At 41.7% G+C, this 25969-nt stretch overlaps 1 protein-coding gene and 1 long non-coding RNA gene across 4 annotated transcripts in view; one reads left to right on the top strand and one right to left on the bottom strand.

The window, feature by feature from the left end:
* The window catches only part of LOC138801270 (uncharacterized), a 34957-nt gene extending 14640 nt beyond the window's left edge, over nt 1–20317 (bottom strand). Inside the window, exons 1-2 of the long non-coding RNA XR_011364589.1 lie at nt 20235–20317; nt 18117–18160 (exon numbers count right to left, since the gene is read on the bottom strand). This is a non-coding gene — a long non-coding RNA (uncharacterized lncRNA). The remainder of the gene's footprint in view (nt 1–18116; nt 18161–20234) is intronic.
* The window catches only part of BAIAP3 (BAI1 associated protein 3), a 118224-nt gene that overhangs the window by 46655 nt on the left and 45600 nt on the right, over nt 1–25969 (top strand). For all 3 annotated transcript variants that reach the window (XM_069983894.1, XM_069983895.1, XM_069983896.1), the window contains 6 exons: nt 3423–3489; nt 14864–15077; nt 15601–15645; nt 15767–15844; nt 22601–22703; nt 23466–23573. In XM_069983894.1, coding sequence (XP_069839995.1) covers nt 3423–3489; nt 14864–15077; nt 15601–15645; nt 15767–15844; nt 22601–22703; nt 23466–23573 — 615 coding nt within the window. The remainder of the gene's footprint in view (nt 1–3422; nt 3490–14863; nt 15078–15600; nt 15646–15766; nt 15845–22600; nt 22704–23465; nt 23574–25969) is intronic.

Here is a 25969-nt window from a genome sequence, read left to right as displayed (position 1 = left end):
TTGTTGAGATGGCAAATCGACGAAAGTCAGTAAACAAACCGAGGATCGTAAACACTTATGCAGGTCAAGTAGCGCATGGTAATAATGTATACCTACGGCACATATAAAACGGAGACATGTTTGCACACAGTAGCTATAGCAATGACTTCAGGGCACGGAAGCTATAGTTACTCATATATAGGTCTTCCTGCATGTGTGGGATGTGATGGATGCAATTTGCTGTACTGTGCTGTATAGAGGTTGTGCTATTTGTCTGTACATGAAAGCAGATTTTAGCCCCATTTAGGAACGGTTTAGTTATGTAGAAAGTGTATTATATATATTTATTATTTGATCTATACTATTCATTTTCAGGTTGAATATGTGGTTAGCAGCATGTCAGCTGGCAATTCCCACCCTGATATGCCATATTAATGGGTTGCAGACACCTGAGCTAAGTGAGGATGTCCTGTAGGAAAGTTTAGGTGAAAGGTATTTCATTTACACCAGAACGTATAGGAAAGAGTCTTAGGGTACTATTACATGGCCCAATGGGGGCCGGATAATAACTGTAAACGGGCGCCAATCTGCTAGATCGGCGCTTGTTTTCTGGGCCTATTACACGGCCTGGTAATCATTTAACAAGGGCTGCATGGAGATCGTTACCGATGTCCTTGCAGCCCTTGCTTAAACTGTATACATTACCTATCCATGGTCCAGGGCTCCTCCTGCGGTTCGCTTCTCTCCCAGTCCCGCGCGCTGCAGCTTCAGAGCGGCCTGTCTTAGCTGACAGGCCGATCAGCCAATGGCTGGCCGCGGCGGGGCCTCAGCTAAGACAGGCCGCTCTGAAGATGCAGCGCGCGGGACTCGGGAAGAAGCAGAGCACAGGAGGAGCCCTGGACCATGGATAAGTAATGTATGCACTTTGCATATCGTCAGCCGCCGGACGCGCACTGCTATTACACGTAGCGATACGCGGAAGGTGCCCGACAATTATAGGTCCAAACCTTTATCAACGATCAGCCGATGATCGTTGTCATCGGCTGATCGTTGTGCTTATTACAGAAAGTGATAATTGGCCGCGTAGGGCCGATTCGGCTGATTATCGTTCCGTGTAATGGTACCCTAAGAGAAGAGATGAGCAAATCTCGAGCACACTCGGTTCCACACTCGGCATTTAATCTTTGGCTGAAGAAGTTAGATCTACCCCTTCAGAGTCCTGGGGGGTCCAGCCTATGACTATATCTATGTTTTCCAGGCAGCCATAGGGCTGCATTTAACTTCTGCAGCCACCGCTAACCAAATACCACATGCTCGGGTTCAGATGGACATGAATATGCTCAAGATTCGCTCATCTCTATGAGCTCATCTTTGAGCAAACCAAAATAGGCAGGCTTCTTGCCAATGATGTTGTTGAATTTGTGTGGCCCCTCAGATGATAGATGGATGTTAGTGACTGTGAGGTCCTGCTGCCACGGCAAGAAGGGTTCTGGCATGTACCGAGAGTTGTAGTTGTTGTGGAATAAGGGACAGCTCTGTAAGAGAACGGGGATAGCTGTTGGTCAAGATTGCAGGAAACGAAAAACAGGCCTGTAATAGAGTAGGCCTGAGATGGGCCATGATGTGTAACTATAAAGGAGACCTTGAGTGTCCTGTGCTACAGCGAACCACCAAACAACCCACTGACCTGTTTAATTGTTGTAACTAGGTATTGAAGCTCAACATGAGAATCATTTTGTGTTTGTACCATATAAATATAAAAGCCATTTAAGTGGTTTTGGGCACATGGGATGTGGCTGCTTGGTTGCCTGAGTTTGTGTGTGTGCTGTCTGGATGGACTTGGTTGTTCTTTATCTTTTGGGCTTCCTATATAATTCCATACAATTAGTCATTGGGGTTATTCTCCTCTGGGCTTGTAAGCTTCAAGAGCTTATGTATATACATACAAAAGCCGACTTTAGCGTGGACTGTGATTTCTAGCGAGTTGTTTTTGCCATTGGCTCACCCCTATCCTGGGTCAGTCACCTTGCACAAGGCCACAATGGTTTATATGGAATCTTTGCATGTGATTCTATGTTATTAAAAGAAATATTCTACCGGAAGGCAAAATCTTTTTATCTATCTGCCCACCCTGTTTGTGTTCTATTGAAACCCTTTACACCAAATTTCAATGGAAGACTCTTGGTTGGCATTTAAAGTAGATATTTGGTTTAGAAAAAAAATTATATATATATATATATATATATATATATATACAGTGGTGCCTTGGATTACGAGCATAATTCGTTCCGGGACCATGCTTGTAATCCAAATCCACTCTTAAACCAAAGCAAATTTTCCCATGAGAAATCATAGAAATGCAGGCAATTCGTTTCACACCCCAAAAATAATGATTTATTATTCTGAATAACATGTAAAACAAATGAAACAAAGTTTCAGAAACAGCTGAATATGTGATAGTATAAGTTACTGTACAGTAATGGAGAGGATGGGAAACACAAGGGCGGACAGAGACTACAGGGAGCATGGAGGAATGAGTGGGCAATATGTGGGCACATGCATGCAGCACTCTGTCCAGCGAGAGAGGGGTTACCGCTATGAAGAGATTACCTCCACAGTCCTGTCCCCTGATGTGAGCCCCAGTCTGATTTTGATCTGCTATGATTTGGAGGGTGAGGGAGACTTCCTGGGTCAGAGTACAAAGCTGTAGATCCCGCTATGCAGACCATGCCCCTCCTCCACTCGCGCTCCCACCCAGTACAGGGAGCTCTTAAACCAAAGCAATGCTCTTAAACCAAGTCACAATTTTGAAAAACTGTGAGCTCTTAAACCAAAATGCTCTTAATCCAAGTTACTCTTAAACCAAGGTACCACTGTATATATATATATATATATATATATATATATATATATATATATTTAAATACACGTCCATGTATTACATGGACAAACTGTTGATTTCAGTTGGAATTGTGTAATGCTCTGTATCTCCTGCGATGGTGCTGAAGGGCAATTTAAAGCGACTCTCGACCCACAATCTGCCCCTCCCCGGAACCGCTTGTACCGTCGAGTCGTTTTAACGCTTGCTGCTAAGTCCTCCTTAGCTGATCACTGGGGATCTTGCGATCAGTTTATCGTCAAGGAACTTGTCTACGTTTCTTCTAAACTGTACAAAAGAGACTATCTGTAAGTTAAACAAGCGTCAGTGTTGCTATTACTCGTAAGAAATCCTTTGTCCCTACTTAAAATATTGAGCCTAGTTTACATTAGTTTAGATGACTTTTCTTGAATTCATCCCGGTAAAAAAAAAAATGTAAATTTAAAAAGGAATACCCTGCTGACAGAGCGAGCTAATGCAGGCATAGGATATGCAGTGTAAAGCGTTGATCTTCAAAGCCTTATCGTTCCTTTACATTTCTCCATTTGATGTTGCTTTCTTCCAGGCGCCCATCTATGCTTTAAAAGTCACCGTGGTTCAGGCCAGAAATCTTCTTGCTAAAGATGCCAATGGTAAGTACGCCCATCATTTTAATGACTTTTACAGCAAAGTCTTAAACTTTTTCTGTTTTTAGAGTTTCTTTCTGTATTTTTCCCATTCACGTTGAAGTCAAGGAGAAGATTCCCATTGGAGGCTGCACATTTTCATGATATTGCTCTTCTTTCCCTTCTCTGGATCTCCAGATGTTGGTGTACAAATGAGGTAACCTCTGTTGCTTTCCAGCTGTTGTTGAACTAGGCTTACTGTAATTTATAGTTCAACAACAGCTGGAGAGCCACAGGTTGCCTAAGCCTGGTCAACAGCTGCCATCATGCCAAAGATATTGTCTGTCTGGTCAACATACCCCAGCATGGCTTCTTTCTCTATATACTGATATACCTGGCTCTGGTCTATGTATAACCTTTTCTTCGTCTGTTTACTGTTGGTTAAAGTATCGTTTGTCTATCAAAGATATTATTTACTGGCACTGAGAAGCTAAGGACCAGAGGACGCCCCAGACTAGTCAACAGCTGCCGTCATCCTAAAGATGTCAGTTTGGATCAACATGGACCACCATGTGTTCCAACTTTGACCACCATATTTGTGGCCTATATATTTACTCTGAGGTTCCCCTACTAATTGTCCAAAAAAACTGAAAAGCTGGAGATCAGATTAGTTGTCTAGGCCAGGATGATGTTTACCATGGATGTCAATGTGTTCAGCATGGTTCTTTATGCATGAAATGCCTGGTTCTGAGTCATGTATTCTTCTCTATGTTTCTTTATACCTAATGTGTATGTATAGTGACCAAAGTTTCAGAAAATGTGATCTAAAACCTGAGCCTAAGCCTAGTCGACATGATATCATCTCAATAGTCCATTTGGGGCCGCGTTGTCCAGCATTACTATCTTCTTGACGTACCTTGCTGTGGAGTATATTTTATTTGAGGTTCTTTACACTATGTGTTATTTATGACATTGGGTATCTACAAAACTTCAGTTTGCATTCATTGACTAGCTAAAAACTGAGAATCTAGAGACTGATTTATTGCCTTGGTTTAGCTAAAGTCCCTATTACATAGAGCGAAAATCAGCCAAATCAGGGCGATTCGGCAGGTTATTAGACAATGATCAGCCGAAGAAACGATAATCAGTGATCGTTGGCTTTTAAAATGTTTCATAATCATGTGCATCGCTACATGTAATAGTGATGTGCAGCCAATTGCTGATGTTAGAGTAAAGAAAAATAATAAAGTTTATACTTACCTGCCCTGGCTTCCCCGGTATCCTGCTGCCTTGTTCCAGTGTTCCTCACCGCAATCGCCATGACACTTCTGAACCAACCTCTGAAGTGAAGTGAGCGGTGTTTCACTTAAGAGATGAGATCAGAAGTCCCCAAGGTGGTTGCAGTGATCAGGGAACACAGGAACAAGACAGCAGGACACCGGGGAAGCCTGGACAGGTAAGTATAATCTTTATTTTTTTTTACAAGAAAACTGCAAGATAATCAAGCACGAAAGCTGCACCATATAGGATTTGCATTAGGGTCAATGGTGCGATCTTCGTGTTACCATGTAGTCCTAGCCCTATAGTAATATTGTCAATAAGGGAAGCAGCTCTCTATGTGGTTTCTTTCTCTTGAAATACCTGGCTGTGACTTGGATTCTTCCATCAATGTCTACTGTTATGTTTGTATATACATTGGCCCAGAAATAACAAACACAGATACTATGGAAATTCCAATCTATAGACCCTGAAAGGAAAGTATGAATACAATGCTGTTCACTCAGGGTTATCCTGTATTGAATCTCTGCCAGTGTCATAGAATGTTACGCTGATGTACGCTTACTATACAGTTCACAGGAGGATGTGATCTCCCGGTTTAACGCAAGCTGTGCGCGCCATGTAGAACGAAAGAAAAAAGCTTTTCCCTCTATTTGCCACTTTTAATTTTTCACCGTTATTTTACTTACATATGTAGAACACAGCAGGGAGCGTAACAGAATGTATTGGCTGGTTGTAAATCACAGGAAGATAATGGATGTGTCCCAAAAATCCTGACACATAGCACGCTGTGTGCAAGAACCTTCATGTGTTACCTTAATTGGGTGAGAACGCAAGCGGCGCACTGCGTATCCGGGTCGTGCTGTTATTTTGTAAACATTTCCAAGCCTATTCACTTTGAATGTACATTAATTAAATCCTGCAGTAATATTTTGTTGTCATGGTTTTCATTAGACGGTAGATAGTGATTGTTTTAGCTTGGGTTGCACCATCGCTGAGGTGAGGTGAGCAACTTGCTTCAGGTGGCACATTCAAGACTGCCGAGGGCAATATTTTTGCCATAATTCTCTGTCCTGGTGAGACTAATTAGTAAAAATTTGTGACATTCTTGTCCTATGCTGAGCTATGATGGGAGAGAGACAGGAAGTTACAGGAAACCGCTGTTAATAGGCTGTTCTCATAGCGATCCTGGCTGCTGACGATAGAAGAAGAAGTGGCACAGGAACAGGTAAGTGTGATGTTCTTCTCTATTTACTCTTCACTATGGACACTATGGAGTCTAAAAATAAGGATACGTTTGTTTTACTGATGCTATGGCGACTACAGTGAGCGTAGTATTGTTCACATAACTTCTACTATGGTCTATGAGTATTTTTTTCAATTTATAATATCTTTATAGATATGGAAAGATCAATATATTTTTTTAACTTTGTTAGTGTGTTAGTTTTTCTTGGCCGGAGCTATTGGGAAATGTTGCAACCAGTTCATTACATTATTCTGTAAAATACAGCTGTGACTTGTGATTACAGGACCGGGTTATTACCAGGATAAAAGGATCATATCATATGCCCGATAGGAGCACAGTTAACACCCCTTGTCTTAAAGGGGTACTCCATAAAATAACAACCTTTTTCTTAAATCAACCGGTGTCAGAAAGATATACAGATTTGTAAATTACTTCTATTTAGAAAGCTCAAGTCTTCCAGTACTTATCAACTGCTGTATGCCCTGCAGGAAGTGGTGTATTTTTTCCAGTCTGACACAGTGCTCTCTGCTGCCACCTCTGTCTGTGACAGGAACTGTCCCATAGGAAACCTCTCCTGCTCTGGGCAGCTCCTGACATGGACAGAGTTTGCAGCAGAGTGCAGACACCACTTCCTACAGGACATACAGCAGCTGATAAATACTGATAGACTTGAGCATTTACAATAGAAGTAGTTTATAAATCGGTATTTCTGGCATTAATTGATTTGAAAGATAAATCATAAATTCTCCGGAGTACCCCTTTAACAGGGATGTTAACTTTCTGCCCAAAATACTATACATAGTGTATCTTATATAATATACTTGTCTTAAGTTTTAATGTGGATCTCTAGAGGGAGACAGACCTTGGAATGAAGGAAAATCCTAGTGTTCAGTGTTTTTCCATTGTTATGTAAAACTTCTGACTGTCGTTTACGTCTTTATAATAGTATTATATACTGAGACTATGCTATTATGTTGGTGCCGTTGTGCAATTTTTTATGTTAAACTTGTGGACCATAACTTTATAGTTCATCCTTTGTTTTTTGCTCTTTTTCTAATACTTTTGCTTTAGCTATTTGTACTCTTTTGTACATTCGCTTATGAATGTAGTTTTTTTCCCCTTTTATTTCTAGTTCTATTCTGGGTGGCGGGAATCAGCCCCTAAGACCAAGCAGCTTTTGTACAGCAGATGTGCATCTTTCTGGTCCTTTGAGTAAAATAGCAATTGGATGGCCTTCTGCTAGCATTCAGGACAGCAGCTGTAGGCACATGTCAGGATCCATTCATCTATATAGAAGAAAGTGTCATTCCAGACTACAGGTCAACAATAACAGTTGAAAGCAATGGAGCTTGTGGTGTTCACCCCCGGTGATCCAGCTATGTGCATCATTGGCCATTTGCTGCACATGTGCGATATCTTAACTACCGAATACATAGAGAAGAAAGCTAAAATCAGAGCAAGTCCTTGGGGTCTCTTTATCAAGACATCCCACTCTTGGAACGAGTGCTGTAGTGAATGAAGAAAGAAACTGGTGACGATCCAACGTCTTTATGTTGAAGCCTTTTTTTCCCCCCGTTTAATTAGAAATCTGCTTCTGCGTCCAGCACTACCAGCAGCTGACGCGTTTTGATAACTTTGCCCCTAGGAGATTCCAAGACACTTATAATCCATAGGAGATAGAAGTCAGCCTTTTACCGTTTCATGTTTGCGACTTATGTGATGTTAGGAACTCGTGTTTTCCTGTGTTCTTCAAAAGAGCGGAAGGGCAGGAAGGGTCAATGAAGGAAAGAAAGAAAGGGCTTAATGGGATCAGCAGCGGCTTTTATTGGAGTTGCTGGTCTTATATAGCTTACTATAAAGCTAGGATACCATGCCCAGAACATAGCTGCGTTTTGGCTACTTATGATTCCACTGACCCAAACCTCAACGTATTCTAGGGAAAAAGTAGTTTGTTTCTATAAAACAATAGGTGTCCATAGTCCATACAAATGCAGGCAACCAAAAGGTACTTATATACATGCGATAGCTGATGACTTACTTGATCAGCAAAGAGCTATATTTTCTGATCCTTCTATGCACATGAACATTCAATTTGGCTGTATGTTTATATGTTCTCAATGGAGAGAAGAGGCCTAAGCTGCTGCCACACTTCTCTCTTAGCAACTTATGTCTCCAAAAACAGAAGGATCAGGCAGTTGAAATCCATCATGCCTGATCCTTTTCGCCACCTGACACCATCTGGGGAGTCAGTATAGTCTGTGGGCTCTTTAATATATTTACATCTTAAAACACATACAAAGACCTCATCTCTTCTGCCATAAAACAGATTTATGTTTTACAGATTCATAATATGGCCCATAGCTTGCTATATGATCATACAGTGTTTCTCCGAAAAGAAGTCCACTCAGGAAAGAACAGCGGAGGACAATCACTGATTCTTTTGTGACTCTTTATTTCATTTCATGTAGATAAAAGTCAGCATCACAATGCAAACAAGAATGCCAAACATACACTCACAGGTAGGTAGCAGCTGTTTCGCGTGTACGTGCATGATCCATCTGGTCTGATGAAGCGTGCGCGTGCACGCAAAACAGCTGCTACCAACCTGTGAATATGTGTTTGGAGTGCTTGTTTGCATTGTGATGCTGCCTTTTATCTACACAAAATGAAATAAAGAGTCACAAAAGGATTGGTGAGTGCCCTCCGCTGTTCTTTCCTGAGTGGATTTCTTGCATTGCGATATGTGCTTTCTTAGAGATGGTGCACCACCTAAGTGACGGTTCAGACTCGGTGATGTTATAAGAGTTGACTATTGGAGATCGTGGTAAGGAGGGGAGTTGTACCAATTGTTGTTTTCTTCAAAAAAAGGGCTAGGGCTTACTTCCAGAGAACCATGGTATGTCTCTACACTGTAGCCCCACTTTCTATACTGTATACCCCCCCCCTGTATTTCTTCCCCCATACTGTATATATCCCCCTCTGCAGTAAACCACCCCCCCATGCTGTATACACCACACCCCCCACCCACCCCCGTAGTTTTTCCCCAGCAATATCTCGGTTTCAGAACACCCTTGTGTTTGAACAATTCAGTATTCAAACCACCATTTTCCCCTGGAGTTTCATTCAGTGCTTGAACATTGCTTGGTATCCGAACAAACCTGGGGGAGATAACAAAAGTTCAGCTGAAAGTTATTGAAGTGTTTGGGCACCAAGCTTTACAGGATCTTTGATTCCCATCATTATGAGAAAAATCCCCACACTAAATAGGTGGGTGGTAGCTAGAGAGGGGCTCCCCTCGGACTCCCTGCCAGGCAGTTCCTGGCAGGTGGCGAGGTGACCCAGAGCTCCATGCACAGGAACATTCTCCCTCCTGCGGAGGCTGCAACACTCGGCTGTAGAAGAGACAAGCCGGCCAGCTGTGCATGCCTAAGTTCCCTAAGCCTCACAGAGAGATTTTGTCAGATCGTTGTGACTTACGCAAAGTGTCAGAGCGCTCGAGGACTGTCTGGGTGCATGTAGTGTGGAATGACCTGTCCTCGGCTGTTCGGTAACTTGTTGCTGCTCATTGTCTGCGATATGTGTGTTTGGTGTGTGGGCAGTAAGGGAGGACGTCATGAGAGCTCAGGGTGGCCAGGCTGTCCCCCTCGCTACAGCACTGGAACCTGGAGTCCCAAGGAACACTGACTCTTAACTCTGAGCCGGGCTGTCCTATACTGTGGGCTAACTGCACTGTGCGTCAGGCCCAGCGAGAAAGTGTTAAGTGAGATGCACAACATCCCCACTTAACCTGTGCTTGACCTGTGCCCATTTGGGATGGGGATTCCCATCATTATGAATGGATTCGCAACACCTTTACGGTAAGGAGTGGTGCATGATGCACTGCTACTTACTGCAAGTCCAGAGGAGGTAAGTGGTGACGCTATTGCATCACCATCTAACTCTTTACGCTTTGTGGGACGGGTCCTCTGTACCTGACCCATGGAGTGTAAAAACCAATTAAACATATTTACATTGTTCCCAATGGGAAAGCGCAGCTTGGTTCTTGAACTGCTTGGTTGTCAAAGAGCCTTTAAGAATGGATTGTGTTCAGGAACTGAGGTATTACCTGTCAATCTCCATTCCACGGTACTGCAATCATACTTTACACCCCCCCCCCCTTTTGCAGTATGGCCCCCACATACTATATGCCCCCTCCACCCTCTGTAGGTCTTCTCTCATACTGTATACCTCCCCCTGTGGTTGTTCCCCCATACTGTATACATCCCTCCTATGCAGTAAGGCCCCCATACAGTACAACTTCCTCCCCCCCTCTGTAGTTGGCCCACTTACCCTCTGCCCCTCATATTCAATGTCCCCTACTGTGCATCTTATTACTTCTCCTGCCTCTCCTGCAGCTTGTGTTGAGCAGGTGGTGGGGGTGGAGCATAACAAGTCTGGCACTGATTGGCTGCTGCTCAGCAACCAGTGTTAGGGATCTGGTCAGTTGACTATAACTAGGGCTTATTTATGGAGTAGGCCTTATATTTCAAGCCTACTCCCAAAGTCTACAAAATATAGCTAGGTCTTATTTTCAGTGTAGGTCTAACTTTCGTAAAAACACAGAAGCATAGGCATGCTGCATAATGGAAGTATTCTGTCCTTAAACCATTGCTTCTATAGGAGAAAATGGCGCCTCATCCTGTAAACCTGCTTGTGGCAATAGGCTCTCATTGACCTGCCGTCATATGTTTTAATATATAATAAAGCAGAGCAGACTCCATTCTCTTACACAATAGACTACCACAAAAATCAGACTTGTATCCATACCATGTTCCGCAGTTCTGGACCACATTGAGCTATAAAACAGATATTCTTGCGGTTTTGTAAGGATGGCGCCCAGTGGACATATATTCGGTAATTGTGAAGAAAACGGAATCTTTTCACTGTAAAGCTCAGACCTCTGTGTAAATGAGACCTGAGAGATGCAGAGATAGAGACTCTAGTGGAGCGAGGGCGGCAAGAAATCCCATTGTGAATATCCGAGAAAGAAGCGAGCTTTATATCTTTAGCTGGAATCGGAGGGTTTTTTGTCTTTTATTTCTATTCTTACTGCTTTTTTTGTTTCAATTTTTTTCCACCATGATAATAAACCATCTTCAACAGATTATAGCAGTTCTATTATTATACTCATGGACGTTGAGTTCCTATTCCCATCCAGACAGACAGCAGGTGGCTGCAGCCTTTACTTGTCATTTATCATAGAGTTTAGGGACGGTTTACATGTTGTGTCTATTATGTATATTTCTTGCTGAAATTAGAAATGGATCGCTGCTAAAGGAAGACGAAAAAATCTTCTCAAGGGAGAAATAAATGGAAGGAATGCTTTCCGTCATAATTGCCGTTTTATCATTGAAGCTAATGGGGATTAGATTGAGGAACTGATGAAAATCTAAACCTATTTGTCATCAGTTTTTCAATCCATTTATATCGTTTGCTGAACAAGAAAGCATACTGTAGCGTAAACCCGGCCCTAATGACAAGAGAAATAGATCCATCAGTATACATATATACACATAGGGGGAGATTTATCAAACTGGTGTAAAGTAGAACTGGCTCAGTTGCTCCTAAGAAAAGTGGAATCTGATTGGTTGCTAGGGGCAACTAAGCCAGCTCTACTTTACACCAGTTTGATAAATCTCCCCCATGGTATCTGTATAGCCTTGGAGGGACGTTTCAATCAGAAGAACTTTTTCAAAGGAGAAGTTCCATGGCGCAATGGCGGCACGGTGGGGGCAGGCAGGCTGGTGGGGGGAAGGAAAATAATAAAGACCTAAACTAACCCATTCTTGTGCTGCCATTGCGCTGCTCCCGGGTCCCGTTTGCAGCAGCCGGCTGTCAGCTTCAGCTGGAAGCTGGGTACATCACGTACCTGGCTTCATCAGCTGCAACGTCACTGCCCGGCTGAGCGATCACCCGCTCAACCAGTCAGTGACTGGGGCCATGTCCTGCCCCGGTCACTGATTGGCTGGGTGGGCAGTCACTCATCCGGGGTCATGGCGTTGCAGCTAGCAAAGCTGCAAGTCACCAGCTGATGTGAATGGGACCCAGGACCAGCGTATCAGAGGCAAAAAAACGGGTGAGTTCAGTTCTTTATTATTTTCCTTTCCTGTATAGGAACTAGAGATGAGCGACTAGTGAAATATTCGAAAGTTCGAAATTCGAATAGACCGGGATGTCTGACTATTCTATCCAATATCGAACCCCATTAAAGTCTATGGGAGAAAAATGCTCGACACTTGGAAATCAAAATTCGACGAATTGGAGGTCATAAAGTCCATAAAGACATCTTTAGAAAATGAAGCAAACACCTCTGAAATGCAACTGGAAAAGTAGGGAAGGAGTATTACACCACTATTACAGGGACCGGTATAAGCGGTCCCCAGCAATGATACCGATCCCTGTAATAGTGGTTTAATACTGCTTCCCTGCTTTCCTAGTTGTAAGTTAATTTAGATTTAAATATTCGATCACATATTCGATCGAACTCAAATCTTTCAAGCAGTGCAATATTCGATCGAATAGCTATTCGATTGAGTACTGTTTGCTCATCTCTATAGAAACCCATATTACATATACACCATGAAAAAATAGGAATGCTCACTTTTTCTTGGTGTATATGTAATCATTACAGATGTTACTCCCAAGTCGGTTGCATCAACAACCAGGAACGTTCCTTGTAATGCACAGCTATTTGATGTGGTCAATGTTGCTGAACACAGAGCAGAAAGTGTTGGATCCAACTTTTGTTGCAACTTTTTTGTGTTGATAACTTTTAAAACCACAAGATATTGCAGAGATATTGCAAGTCTGATAGAGACAATTCTGTTCTTCTTTTATATGCTACCTGACTACTTCCCTATTGGAAAAAACTTGCCCTTGATCATATATGGCAGCTTCCAAGATTGCAGCTATGTTCAGGACATGGCCTAAAGGATAGGTCCCCTCACTTTGTACTTCTCTTGTGAACTAGTGATTCTGTGATCTTCATTATCTAATGTGTTGATAAGGAAAATTTCCCATATATTATTGAAGCCGGAAACTGATTTATTAAGAGCATGAAGTGTTGTTGATATTATCTCTTAAGTTTATTTGACTTCAGCCAACACCACTATATCAGTGACATATCACAGTATGATAGTATGACATATCACAGTGACATATGACAGTATAGGCTAAATGTCATGATTTCCAGTGGGAGCACATGCATATTTTCTCTGTGGAATCCAGCAGAACTCCATTGGATGCCATATTATGGATTCTGATCATGGATCAGAATGGAGCAGCGGTCAAGCGTGTTCTCTCTCTATTGATTGTCTATGGGAGCTGTTCGTGCTCGCTCAGCTATTCCCAACAGCTCCCATGAATGGGGTAGCAGTGCACATGCCTGACTGCTGCTGCATTTCAATGGGAGACTTGGGGCCCGGTTTTCGAGATCTTGAGTATTCCTAGTGGTTGGACTCCACACGATCACATACTTATCTCCTATCCTGTAAATACAGGATAAATGTTAATGGTGGGGAAACCCTTTAAGTCTAAGTTGGTTGTTAAAGGGGTATTTCAACTTAAAGATGTGTCGTCTAGATTTGGTTAAGGGAAACTATCAGCAGGCTAGATGAATGTAACCTGCTGATGTCTCCCTTTTGTGAGTGGGGCACTGAGGATGAAGGTAAGTATCTTACCTTCATCCTCTACGTTGTTTCCATGTATTTAGTAGTTATATCCATCAGGCGCTTTGGAGCATTGGGGGTGGGACTACCTCAGAGTACTTATCCAGCCCACCTCCTGCTGGTCCACTCTTTTGATAATTATTAGGAGGGGTGGGCTGGCTGGGGGCTGATTGGGCACTTTGGAGCACTGGGGCGGGACTACCATCCTCAGAGCACCGATCCACCCCCAGTCAGCCAGGCTAGATCAGTGCTCTGGGGTCGTCCCTCCTCCAGTGCTCTAAAGCACCTCATTAGCCTGTGAAAGTAACTACTGAATACACAGAAACGGCACCCAGGATGAAGGTAAGACATTTATGTTCATGTTCAGTGCCCAGTGCACAAAAGATGATATTAGCGAGTTAGATTCATCTAGTTTCCCTTTAAGTTGGAATACCCCTTTAATTTTACAAGGTAACAATTGATTATTTTATTTACTTAAAGGGGTTATCCAGAGCTACAAAAACATGGCCACTTTCTTCCAGAGACAGCACCACTCTTGTCTTCAGGTCAGGTGTGGTTCGCAATTAGGCTCCATTCACTTCAATATAACTGAGTTACAGAACTCCACCCAAACTGGAGACAAGAGTGGAGCTGTCTCTGGAAGAAAGTGGCCGTGTTTTTGAAATGCTGGCTAACCCCTTTAAGCTCATGGCAGATTACCATTTATCCAACAACAACGTCCATATTTCTTTATTTATTATTGTTCACACTTTTATTTAGTTTTACAAATTGTAACTCATGGGAAACGCCTTGAAGGAGACCTTGTTATTATAGCTAATGTATATGGCGTGGGATGGGTTCTTAGCATAATATACAAGCAGTGTTGAATAGAATCTAATAGTAAATGGTAGGCAACGCTTCTATACAAGAGAGGAGAATACAGGTCTGCCAGTGAATGCTTGTTAATGGAGGCCATTAAACTGTATTCACCCGTATTTGCTTATTTACCCGGTATGTGATGAAGGCTGCAAACTCTGTTTCAGATAGAACAATTTTTTTTTAATGGAAATTTTCTAAATGTATTTTTCTTCTGGTTTTAGGGGTCAACAATTCTGTGAAATTATAATTCTCATTAAATGCAAAATCAGTCATGTTCCAGGCTCGGTTACATGCCTTTTTATAATTGGAATAGGTTTCAGCGACCCATATTGCATGCTGGGAATTATGATTGTGCAAAGCTCAAAAGAAACCGAGGAAAAGAAAGAGAGGAAATTTAGCTTCAGAAAGAAGAAAGACAAGATGGAGAAGCGCTCAAGTATAAGGGAAGTGCTGCCTGCAAAGTATATCCAGGTCACTGAGGTCAAGAGCAATACCTTGAATCCAATTTGGAATGAAAACTTCCTTTTGTAAGTGGAGTGACATTGAGCGCCTAAAATATCTGCAATGTCTTGTTAACTTACATAGACGGGAGCTGCGGAGTGTTATCCTAAAATAAGCTGCTACGAGCAGGACCTTTGCCAGTATACAGGGCCTTGTGTCAAATGCTATATAAATCTATGGGGAACAGCACCGCAGGGAATTGATAAAGCCCATATATACATATGAAATACATGATAGGTAGTTATATGTTATAGGTAGTATATGTTGGTCTTATTTCAGCAAACCAGATAGATAGATAGATAGATAGATAGATAGATAGATAGATAGATAGATAGATAGATAGATAGAGGTCGTTGAAATGTTGCTATAGACTGTTATTGCTGTGCTGTATCACTATGATTTGAAATAAATCACGTTTATTCACACCTTAAAGTGGAGTGCTGTGGGCGATTCCTTGGAATATAGATAGATAGAGATATGTTAATGCTTATTTAAAAAATATCTATATTTTTATTGATATGAGTCTATTTTATCCCTCTATTTTCACAGTGAAATTGATGATATTTTCTCTGACCTGCTGCATCTGGATATTTGGTATGCATACCCAGTGTGTAATATAACATGTATATTTGTAACTGTAAAATATATATTTCTCCTAAGGCCACATTAAGATTTTCATTCTGACCTATATGTAAACTGCATTGTGTCCTTCCAGGGATCATGATGATGATGTGTCTGTTGCGGAGGCTTGCAAGAAGCTGAATGAAGTCAGTGGATTTAAAGGGATGGGCAGGTAAGTGATCGATCTGTTGTGGATCAGTAAACCAAAATCTGACGAATCTTCATTCAATATTTTTGGTTTAATAAAAGTCGTTCCACTTTCTATTTTCCATTCCTAAATATATCATCAGACAATTCAATCGATTCAAGTTCGCAAATCTTACTGTAGATACGCTCAATTCAATTCTGATCTTTTGTTTAAAAATATATTCATTAAACAAAGAGTTAAATACACACACACACACACATATATATATATATATATATATATATATATATATATATATATATTATATGTCGGCACCCTGTTGATCAGATATTAATGGCCAGTCCTTCAAATAGGCATATATAATAAGAGTCAGAAAACATCTTTAGGGTAGGTTCACACATAACGTATCCACAGCGTATTTCACATTAACTAGTGTCTGTGGCTGGGCAGCGCACTGATTGGCTGAGCGAGACGCCCAGATGCCAGGAACCCCAAAGCAAGTTGGAGCATGGTCCACTAATGTATGCACCAGGCCGCAGGGGGTTCAGGGGACTGCCTTTTACATATTGCGACAGTGAAGGTATCTGCAGCGGATTTTGCTGCGAACTCGCAGTGTGGAATCCGCTGTACATAAGTTATGTGTGAACCCACATATGTTATGTGTGAGCACCACTCTTGTCTCCAGTTTGGGTGGGTTTTGTAACTCAGTTCCATTGTAGTGAATAGAGCTTAAAGTGGTTATCCAGCAAAAAATTTTTTCTTTCAAATCAACTAGTTTCAGAAAGTTATATAGATTTGTAATTTACTTCTATTTAAAAATCTCATTTTTTCCCATACTTATAAGCTATTATACTGTATGTCCTGCAGGAAGTGTTGTTTTCTATCCAGTCTGACACAGTGCAGAGACAGGAACTGTGCAGAGCAGCAGCAAATCCCCATACAAAACCTCTACTGCTCTGGACACTTCCTGTCTTGGACAGAGGTGGCAGCAGAGAGCATTGTGTCAGACTGGAAAGAATACACCACTTCCTGCAGCACATGCAGCAGCTGATAAGTATGGGAAGACTTGAGCTTTTTAAATAGAAGTAAATTACAAATCTATATAACTTTGAAAGAAATTTTTTTTTGCTGGATAACCCCTTTAATTACAAACCATACCTGAACTGGAGACAAGAGTGGTGCTGTCTCTGGAAGAAAAAGTGTTTTTGTAGTGCTGGACACGATTGCTATATAGTGTGGCATAGGTTAACGGCAATCACATAATACATGTTTATACTGATACGACTTTCATACACCTACACCTAGATTATGTTCCAATTAGTAGAAACCTAAAATCCAGCCTTTTAATAACTGTCCCCGCAGTCTTTTTATGTTGGAGACTTCTCAGAATATGTCAGCAGGATGTACGGCGGAGCCGTAGCAATTAGTGGAAGAAGCAATTAAAGAAAGTCTTCCCGTCTAGTCCTAAGCTCGCCATTTTTCAGCCTCTAGAGCCACTCATGACTTGCCATTTCGCAATCTTCAGGTCGAAAAAAATACATTTCCTCTTAAAAATAGATTAAATTATCGACAAGAAAATGAAGTTTGCTCTTGTTGTGTACGGGGCTAGAAAAGCCAAATTTAGGTTGTTTTAGAAGAAAGAGCACTTCACAAGAAAATGAGTTACATAAAGCAAAAAACAGCTTTCAGTCGTCGACTAGGGCCGCTCTCCGCATACTACTGATTTATCGAGTTCAATGGGTGTTGTATAATCCCATATATTCCCCTCTAGTGCTAGCTGCAGGCAAGTATCATTTTATCATCTGGCTGAATTGTTAGGTAAAAGGAGGCAAGGGATTTAGAGCTCCGCATCAGGAAAGGGAGCTGCCACATGTACTAAAATTCTAATTGGAATTGTAGATTAAGTCAAATTCAATCATAGCCAGACTTTCCTTCCCTAGACCCCCACCATAGCCATTTCACCAGACTTAATCATATAATAACAACCGTATAATATTTCATAATATTAAAGGGATATTCTCATGGGGACATTTATGGCATTTCTACAGGATATTATATAAAAGTTAAATGTGCACTCCATTTCTGGGACCTTTACCTAGTCACCCCCCCCCCCCCCCCCTTCCCCCAACTACCTCCAGCCTGGAAGTTCTCTGTTTCTCCATTACCACAAACTGGCCATGGGAGGTTGGGGGTCCCAGAGGCTGGACTTACATTTAGCCTATATATAATAATAGATACAGTGTTTACGCCATATTATTACTTATACTCTGCTTATAAATAAATATTCCTGACTCACCTGACACCAGTTTGATTCAACATTTATTGGATAACTCCTTTAATCTGAAAAAAGCTGAATTATTACCAACAAACTTAAAGAAAAAAAACATACATTTGTCCCTAAAACTATTATTGATTTACTCATCTTTACTGCTTAACTTGGAAATCAGGACCTGCATTGATCTGGACCCCTTTTTATAGGCCAAAGTAGTGGAAAGTTGCAAAGAGTATCTTTTAATCTGGAGGACCCAATACCTCATTGATTTCAATGGTAATTGTGTAACACCACATTTGCCCTGTGGAGGCACTGCAGAGGAATAGAACAGATTATAGTGGATCACTAGGGCTCCTGCATCAGGACTATCTGTCATTATCATCTTAATTTTAGCAACAAAAAAAAAAAATTATAACCCCTTTCATACTAAAAAAAAAAAAGTACCACCAATGAAGTAAATAAGTCAGCTGGGACCACTATTATATGCCTTGAGTTTCACATATCCTAGATCAGGGATGTCAAACTCAGGCCCTCCAGCTGTTACAAAACTACAAGTCCCATCATGCCTGGACTGCCAAAGCTTTAGCTTTGGCTGTCCAGGCATGATGTTAATTGTAATTTTAAAACAGCTGGAGGGCCTGAGTTTGACACGTCTGTCCTAGAAGCTAGGTGTGTCATATAATGTAAAAAAATTTACAGGAAATTCCTCTTTGTACTTTAGGTCCATCTTTTTTTAATAGCATTATACTCAGGGGGGAAGATTTATGAAGACCGGCGTACAAGTACGCTGGTCTTATATTAGGCCCTGCCCCCTTTTCCCTGGCAGGATTCAGTAAGAGACACATGCCTCTTAGTGAATCTGGCCGGCCGGGCGCCTGAACCTGCTTCCAGCAGGTGAAGATTTGAGTAAATCATGATAAAACGAGGCATGAGAGGAGGCCACGCCTCTTTCCCGCCCCCAAGCTTCCCCAGCCCGTCCATCGGGCGAGCGGGGCGTACAGGGGCCTACACCAGGGAGAAGGGACGAATCTGCACCTTCTCCCTGGCGTACGCCTCGGGCAGATGCTTCGTAAATGTCTCCCTTGGTAAAGCCCTGAAGGGTCTGATGGAACAGAATCTAGAATGCATTAGAACTGATTTATAGTGTATGAATAAAATATATTTCTAATAAAGTGTGTTAGAAATCATGGTGTCCTAAATGCATAGGAGCAGGAGAAGAGCCCAGTGCATACCTATCTGCCTCACAGATTGCTTTTCTCCGTCGCTTTATAAGATTTAAATTACATTGGAAAATCCTAGTTTGCCGGAGGTGAGGAGCTGAGTGTCTTTGGGAACTGGGGACAAACAGAAACCTAATCATCTAGCAAATAGTCTGCGCAGTGTCAGAGGCAAGCAGGGCTCTTGTCACCAGCGACACATGAAGATCACAGCGGACACACAGATAACACCTCGAATGTTTCGTGAGACTTCGCACATCAGAATGCAAAACTTAGTTGAGGTGCTGCACTCTTATCAGTCCATAGGAAATCACCCCAGCAACCTGGCAGCTTTCATTATAGGATGCCGGTCCTTAAATAATAATCCTGGAGATGTAACAGAATGAGGTTTTCCCGTCTTAGAATAGAAAAAAGTTTTTGATTTAAAAAAACAACACTGCTCCAATGGTTGTGTCTGGTATCGTTGCTCAGCTAAGTGCGGGTTTAGAGTATCAATATATATATATATATATATATATATATATTTTTTTTTTTTTTTTATTAGATTTCTTTTATACTATGGGTTCTCATTTCTCTTGTGCTCATTGTTGCCCTCCGCTAACTAAGGCTTCATTTCTATTGCGTTTTATGACGTAGCAAAATGTTAAACGCACAGCGCACCTCCAGTTGTTTTCAGTAGGGTTACTCACCGTAGATCAAATTATTTCTTAGGTAAGCCAGAATGCTGAACCCTGCTGAATAGGGCAAAACCAGGACAAGATACCTGTCCAAAAAGAGTAAAAGTCCAGTTCTACCCTAGGATTTCTGTTTGTCAAAGAGAAAATTTAAGTTTTGTGCATGAAGCCTTATTACCATCCAAAAGTAGTTTGAGTATGGAATACAAAAGAATGGGCACCAAATAAACCAAACCAAGGTGGAAGCTTACCTGACTGGGTTGTTTATAGACACAAACACTGATTCGGGGAGATTTATCAAACATGGCGTAAAGTGAAACTGGCTCAGTTGCCCCTAGCAACCAATCAGATTCTACTTTTTATTCCTCACAGGCTCTTTGGAAAATGAAAGGTGGAATCTGATTGGTTGCTGGGGGCAACTGAGCCAGTTTCACTTTACACCATGTATGATAAATCTCCCCCATAGTCGTATGTTGCCAACTAGGGAGTAGTAGGAGTTCTCTCAGATCCAAATCACAAGTTGAAGGCACGTGGTAGACAACAAGCAGATACAGCAGAAAACTAGAAGTCCCACATTCAAGCACAAGAGCTTTTCCCAGGAACAGTACCTAGAGATGAGCGAACCTTGAGCAGGCTTGGATTTGTTTGTCACTCAACCCTCTGCATTTGATTACTATTGGCTAAACAATTTAGATGTAGCCCTAAGAAGTCCTGAAAAGCATGGATACAGCCTATGGCCTATGGCTGTATCCATATTTTCCAGGCAGCATTAAGGCCCTATTACACCAAGCGATTATCAGCCGTTTTTGGCTGATAATTATCGGCCGTTATGGTGTAAAAGCTAGGTATAAAAGGCAATGATCAGCCAACATGCACAATGTCGACTGATCCTTGTTTTTCAACATGTTTGAAAAATTTTTTAACGATAAGGCCGCTATCTCCTATGGGCTCCCCTCCCGCTGTTCCCCATGGCCCCCCCGCTCTTACCCGCTCACTGTCGGCATGTGTAGCAGCACCAGCTTTGAGCGGGGAACGAGGAGCAAGCAAGCGCTGATCTTACAGGCCAATGCCTCACTTGCTCCTCCTGATTAGACTGTGTAATAGGTCCTTTAGGGCTGCATCCAACTTCTTCAGCCACCGTTAATCAAATGTACAATGTTTAGGTTCGCACTATCTTAAAGGAGAAGTCCTGCGAAAATTTTTATTTAAGTACAGTATTGTCCCCCAGATGTTATACAAATCACCAATATACACTTATTACGGGAAATGCTTATAAAGCGCTTTTTTCCTGCACTTACTACTGCATCAAGGCTTCACTTCCTGGATAACATGGTGATGTCACTTTCTGGATAAAATGGTGATATCACTTTCTGGATCAAATGGTAATGTCACTTCCTGGATAAAATGGTGATGTCACGAACTGACTCCCAGAGCTGCGCGGGCTGTGGCTGCTGAAGAGGATGATGGCAGGGGGACACTGAGGGACACAGGGAACTTGGGTTACACTGAGCATCCCGCTGCCATCATCCTCTCCAGCAGCCACAGCCTGCACAGCTCTGGGAGTCAGGTCGTGACATCACCATTTTATCCAGAAAGTGACATCACCATGTTATCCTGAAAGTGAAGCCTTGATGCAGTAGTAAGTGCAGGGAAAAAAAGCATTTCCCATAATAAGTGTATATTGGTGATTTGTATAACTTTTGGGGGACAATACAATACTTTAATAAAAATTTTCGCTGGACTTCTTCTTTAAGCCTTCTCAAGGTTCGCTTATCTCTAACAATAACGCATTTTGGGACTTAACAACATTGCCCCTTGATCAAATTACATTAGGCAACTTTGTTTAGTCCTGAAAATAAGCCCGTTTATGCTCTATATCTAGATATATCTCATACACGACTTGTGTACCTGCTTGTTGCTTACCATGCGCCCTCAACTTTTAAAGGGGAATTTTAGGAAAAAAGTTACATCTATTGTTGGCATATTTCTGATTCAGATAAGTGGTGCCACTTCCATAGCCATATCTGACTGTTGGTCTGACACACTAAAGCCAGCCATGCGTGTTTGTTCAGATATCCTCCCCCATGAAGATGCACACACGGCTCAGCCAAGCATGTCTATGTCAATGGAGAGCTGAAGAATGAGCTGCTGTCAGTCATCTCGGCAGTGGCCTTCGTCCCTTTGGGAGCAAAGCTTCAGACATGTCGAAACACAACACATCCAATCTCTCTATCACTAGACTCTGTTGGGACAACCCGTTCACATGAGGTCTTTATTGGATCAATCTAAAATTGCCGGACGTGAAAAAAGAAGAGTTGAGTTTCTCTTATACAATATCTATGGCCAGCTTTACCTCTGCTCTAACTACTGTAATACTGCCCCCTACAGAGAAGAGTAAAGATATGACCAGTTACAAAAATTATTTTTTAAATGTATACATTATATATTATTGAATCCCCCAATCATCATGATCCATTAAAAAAAAAAAATTGTACGAAGGAAATAGAGAGCTGCCAGGGCACGGCAGTAAGGAGGAAAACAGAGCAATGTATTATCTTCTATGAGCCGTAATACAGAGATTAGAGCATTAGCTCATCCTATTGAGATCTCTACACAGGTACTTCAAGCAGATAGTGAAATCAGCGAGAGCAAACGGAACAACCGGCTCAGCCGAGGACAATGCAGATGACTTCTTAGGATGCCTTAACATCTCCATTAACGTAAGTAAACAGGAAAGAATTAATCACTGCCGCTAGAACGAGAGCCGCTGGTGCTGGCGTGACTCATCCTGTAATGGCGCAAATTGAGGTGAATTTTTAGATTTGCAGATTTTATATTTTCACCAGTTCTTCATGTATTAGACAATAAATAATAAAATATGTGCGAGCTATTAAAACCCTATGAGTGTAGGACTGCACCCAACATCCAGAGCGTAATGACTCCCATGATGCATCACTGACTGGTTTGAAATGTCGTTAAAGGGGTATTCCTTCAATTAAAATTTAGTTTTTTACATTTCTTTAATAAAGATATATAACCTTGTAATGTAATTTTATTAGACTTATTAGACCAGCACAGTTAAAAAAAAAAAAAAGTTTTATGCTTTTGGTCCATTTTTTATAATGGCGATCGGCAACAACCATGGTACAACAAAATGCTGTATGCCTACTATAATGAGATATGAGAAAACTTGCCAAAAGTTTGAGTTTGCCAGCCATGTTTTCCAGCCAGTCCTCAGGCTGCATCCACCTTCTCAAGGCAGCAGGAGTCAAATACTGGTTGTTCGGCAAGTTCCCTCATCTCTGATAATGTATCAGCTGGTCATATAGCTTGAATAGTATTATTATCTAGGGTAACCAGCACTTTTATATGTACTCTTCCTTTAGTTCATGATCAGAGAATGAGGGGTTTTGATTTTTTTTGTTTTTTGTTTTTTTTTTTGTTTTTTTTTATTTGTATTTTTTTTCCTTTTGTCCCTAAAGGAGATCCCTGTGGGAGGACTGGATAAATGGTTTAAGCTGGAACCAAGAACAAGTTCTTCAAAGGTTCAAGGAGACTGTCACCTCATTATAAAACTAATCACAAACCAGGTAAGCATGGCGAGGCGAGGGCTGATGTAGAATCCAGCAAACTAGAAGGGCCTGACTGAGAATCTGATCTGAGGAGGTAGAGACAGAAATTGATTTTATTAATAATAAAAAGCAATGATTGTAGCCATACAGACACAGTGAGATTCAACTTGATCTCTAAAAAGTCATAAGGTGATTGTAAAGAGATATGCTTTACAGCAAGCCCCATGGGCAATGTAGACTGGCCCAGACCATACTCACATGAATGGGAGCATTTTCTAGGCATGCTCTATGATCTGTGCAGAGGTCATTATACAGAGGAAGGCTAAGCAGTAATCTGCAGCTATTGTGAAGTGTCTATTGTCTAGAATCTTTTTATTAGGAAAGATGAAGGAAGACAAGAAGGTTCAATATCACATCACTCTGGTTTCTTGCAAGATACATAGTCCTGCACATGGCCAAACTTAGGTTTTGGGAGGTTATTTGTGGAAAGGCCTGGAATTTTGTTGGGAAGGTCTATCTATCATCTCTCATATCTGTCTCTCTCCATACACTTAGTTTACTGTATATGGAGGTCTCCCGACCGACCATCCAGACAGATGATGTCAGTTGTGATAGGGGTCAGGCTTGATGGAAAATTACTGCCCAACCCCTTTGTTTTGGGAAAGATAAGGAGATAAGCCTGGAGGACTCTCTCACTGCAGCTTATCCCTCCCTATAGAAAACACAGGATTGCTCGGCCATGCCCAACGTCCCTGTAACATAGTAATATAATTAATAAGGTTGAAAGAAGACAAGAGTTCATCAAGTTTAACCTAGAGAAACCCTACTGTGTTGATCTAGAGGAAGGCAAAAACCCCTATGAGGCTGATGCCAATTGCCCCATCACAGGGAGAAAATTCCTTCCTGACTCCAAAATGCCAATCAGAGTAATTGTTTCTGTACAATTGTCAGTCAGTTATTAAAGGTGTATGGCCAACTAAAGAACTATTTTAACTGGTGGGTCCAAGGAACACAGGTCCAACACAGTCCCGAACCCCAGAGCACATCAATGTTCACATTGTCTTCATGGCCTATGTTTGAAGCAGCATGTGACGAAACTCAATAACCTCATTGTGAATTGGTGGGGTCTCACGGCGGTGGTGGTACCCAACAGGCAATGGATCTGGGTATGTATCATGGATTCAATCATAGACTCTGTTCGCACCTGCATAGTGGTTTCCATTATATCACCTTAATTGGTTAAACAGGCATTAATATAATTAATGATTGTCTACTCTATTATGAAATGTGTTACCTGACCCTGTATGTAACTTACAATCCTGTATACGCCACCAGAGCAATATCATATTACCATCATATTACCACTGGGAATACTACCGCTATAGATAGAGCAGAACTGAGAGCCACATTGCATTTACTGTTTGCACAACAAATACAAAGGTTTGTCGGAAAATCAGTTAAGTGGAAACGTGAATAATAAATGTTATTCATCAGACCAGCTAAGTCGCTTTATCACAGAAGAAACTGTCTTTCCCGTGCAGCTATTTCCACCAGGATTGACAAGAAAATAGGCTCATTGTAAGCGTCGGTTCTTTGTGTTCATCTCAGGGGGTTACATGACTGTTTAATTAAACCATTCCAGACTCGTAGAATAGAGATGTTGACTGTAGGCCGCCATCTTTATAAGAAGCTTTAGTAAAAGGGCCGGTCTTGTGTTCACTACAAAGATATTTGTCACCATGTCGCTACAATAAACATACGGAGCGTCCTTAAGTAGGTCATGTATGAATGGAAGTGGTATTTAGAGCACTTTAATGGTGCGTTCACACCTACAGGATCTGCAGCTGATTTTCTGCAGCAGATTTCATTTAAATAACTGAACACAGCATCAAATCTGCTGCAGATCTGCTGCAGATCCTGTAGGTGTGAACGCACCCTAACAAGCCTAAAGGCCCTATTCCACGGAACGATTATCGTTCGTATTCGGCCGATATCGTTCATGTCGGCTGATCGTTGCAGTCGCTTGTTTTTCAACATGTTGAAAAACAAGCGACTGATATAGCAGCGATCTGCTGCCGTCGCTCCGTTGAATAGGAGCGTCGGCAGCAGACGCTGCTATATCCTATGGGCTGCCCGGACGATCAGCGATCCCCCCGCAGCTCCCCGCCGCCCCCTCCCGCACTCACCCGCTCGCTGCAGCCGCGTTGAATAGCGTTGAAACGACCGGTGTAATAGGCCCATTACTTCTATGTTTCAACAATTCAGCTCACTTTATATTCCATTATGTTTTTTTCAAAGCCATTTACACAATTTCTTGTATAACAACATGTGCTTTTCCGTTTTTTCCCATAATGGAAAATCGTGCAGTAGAGATTCATGGTACACTACGATTTGTAGCGTTGACCCCCCCCCCC

This window comes from Dendropsophus ebraccatus, chromosome 9, assembly GCF_027789765.1.
Source record: "Dendropsophus ebraccatus isolate aDenEbr1 chromosome 9, aDenEbr1.pat, whole genome shotgun sequence".
NCBI classification, from domain to species: Eukaryota; Metazoa; Chordata; class Amphibia; order Anura; family Hylidae; genus Dendropsophus; species Dendropsophus ebraccatus.
Note: the sequence above shows the minus strand (reverse complement) of the source record. Positions and strands in the feature narration are given on the sequence as shown.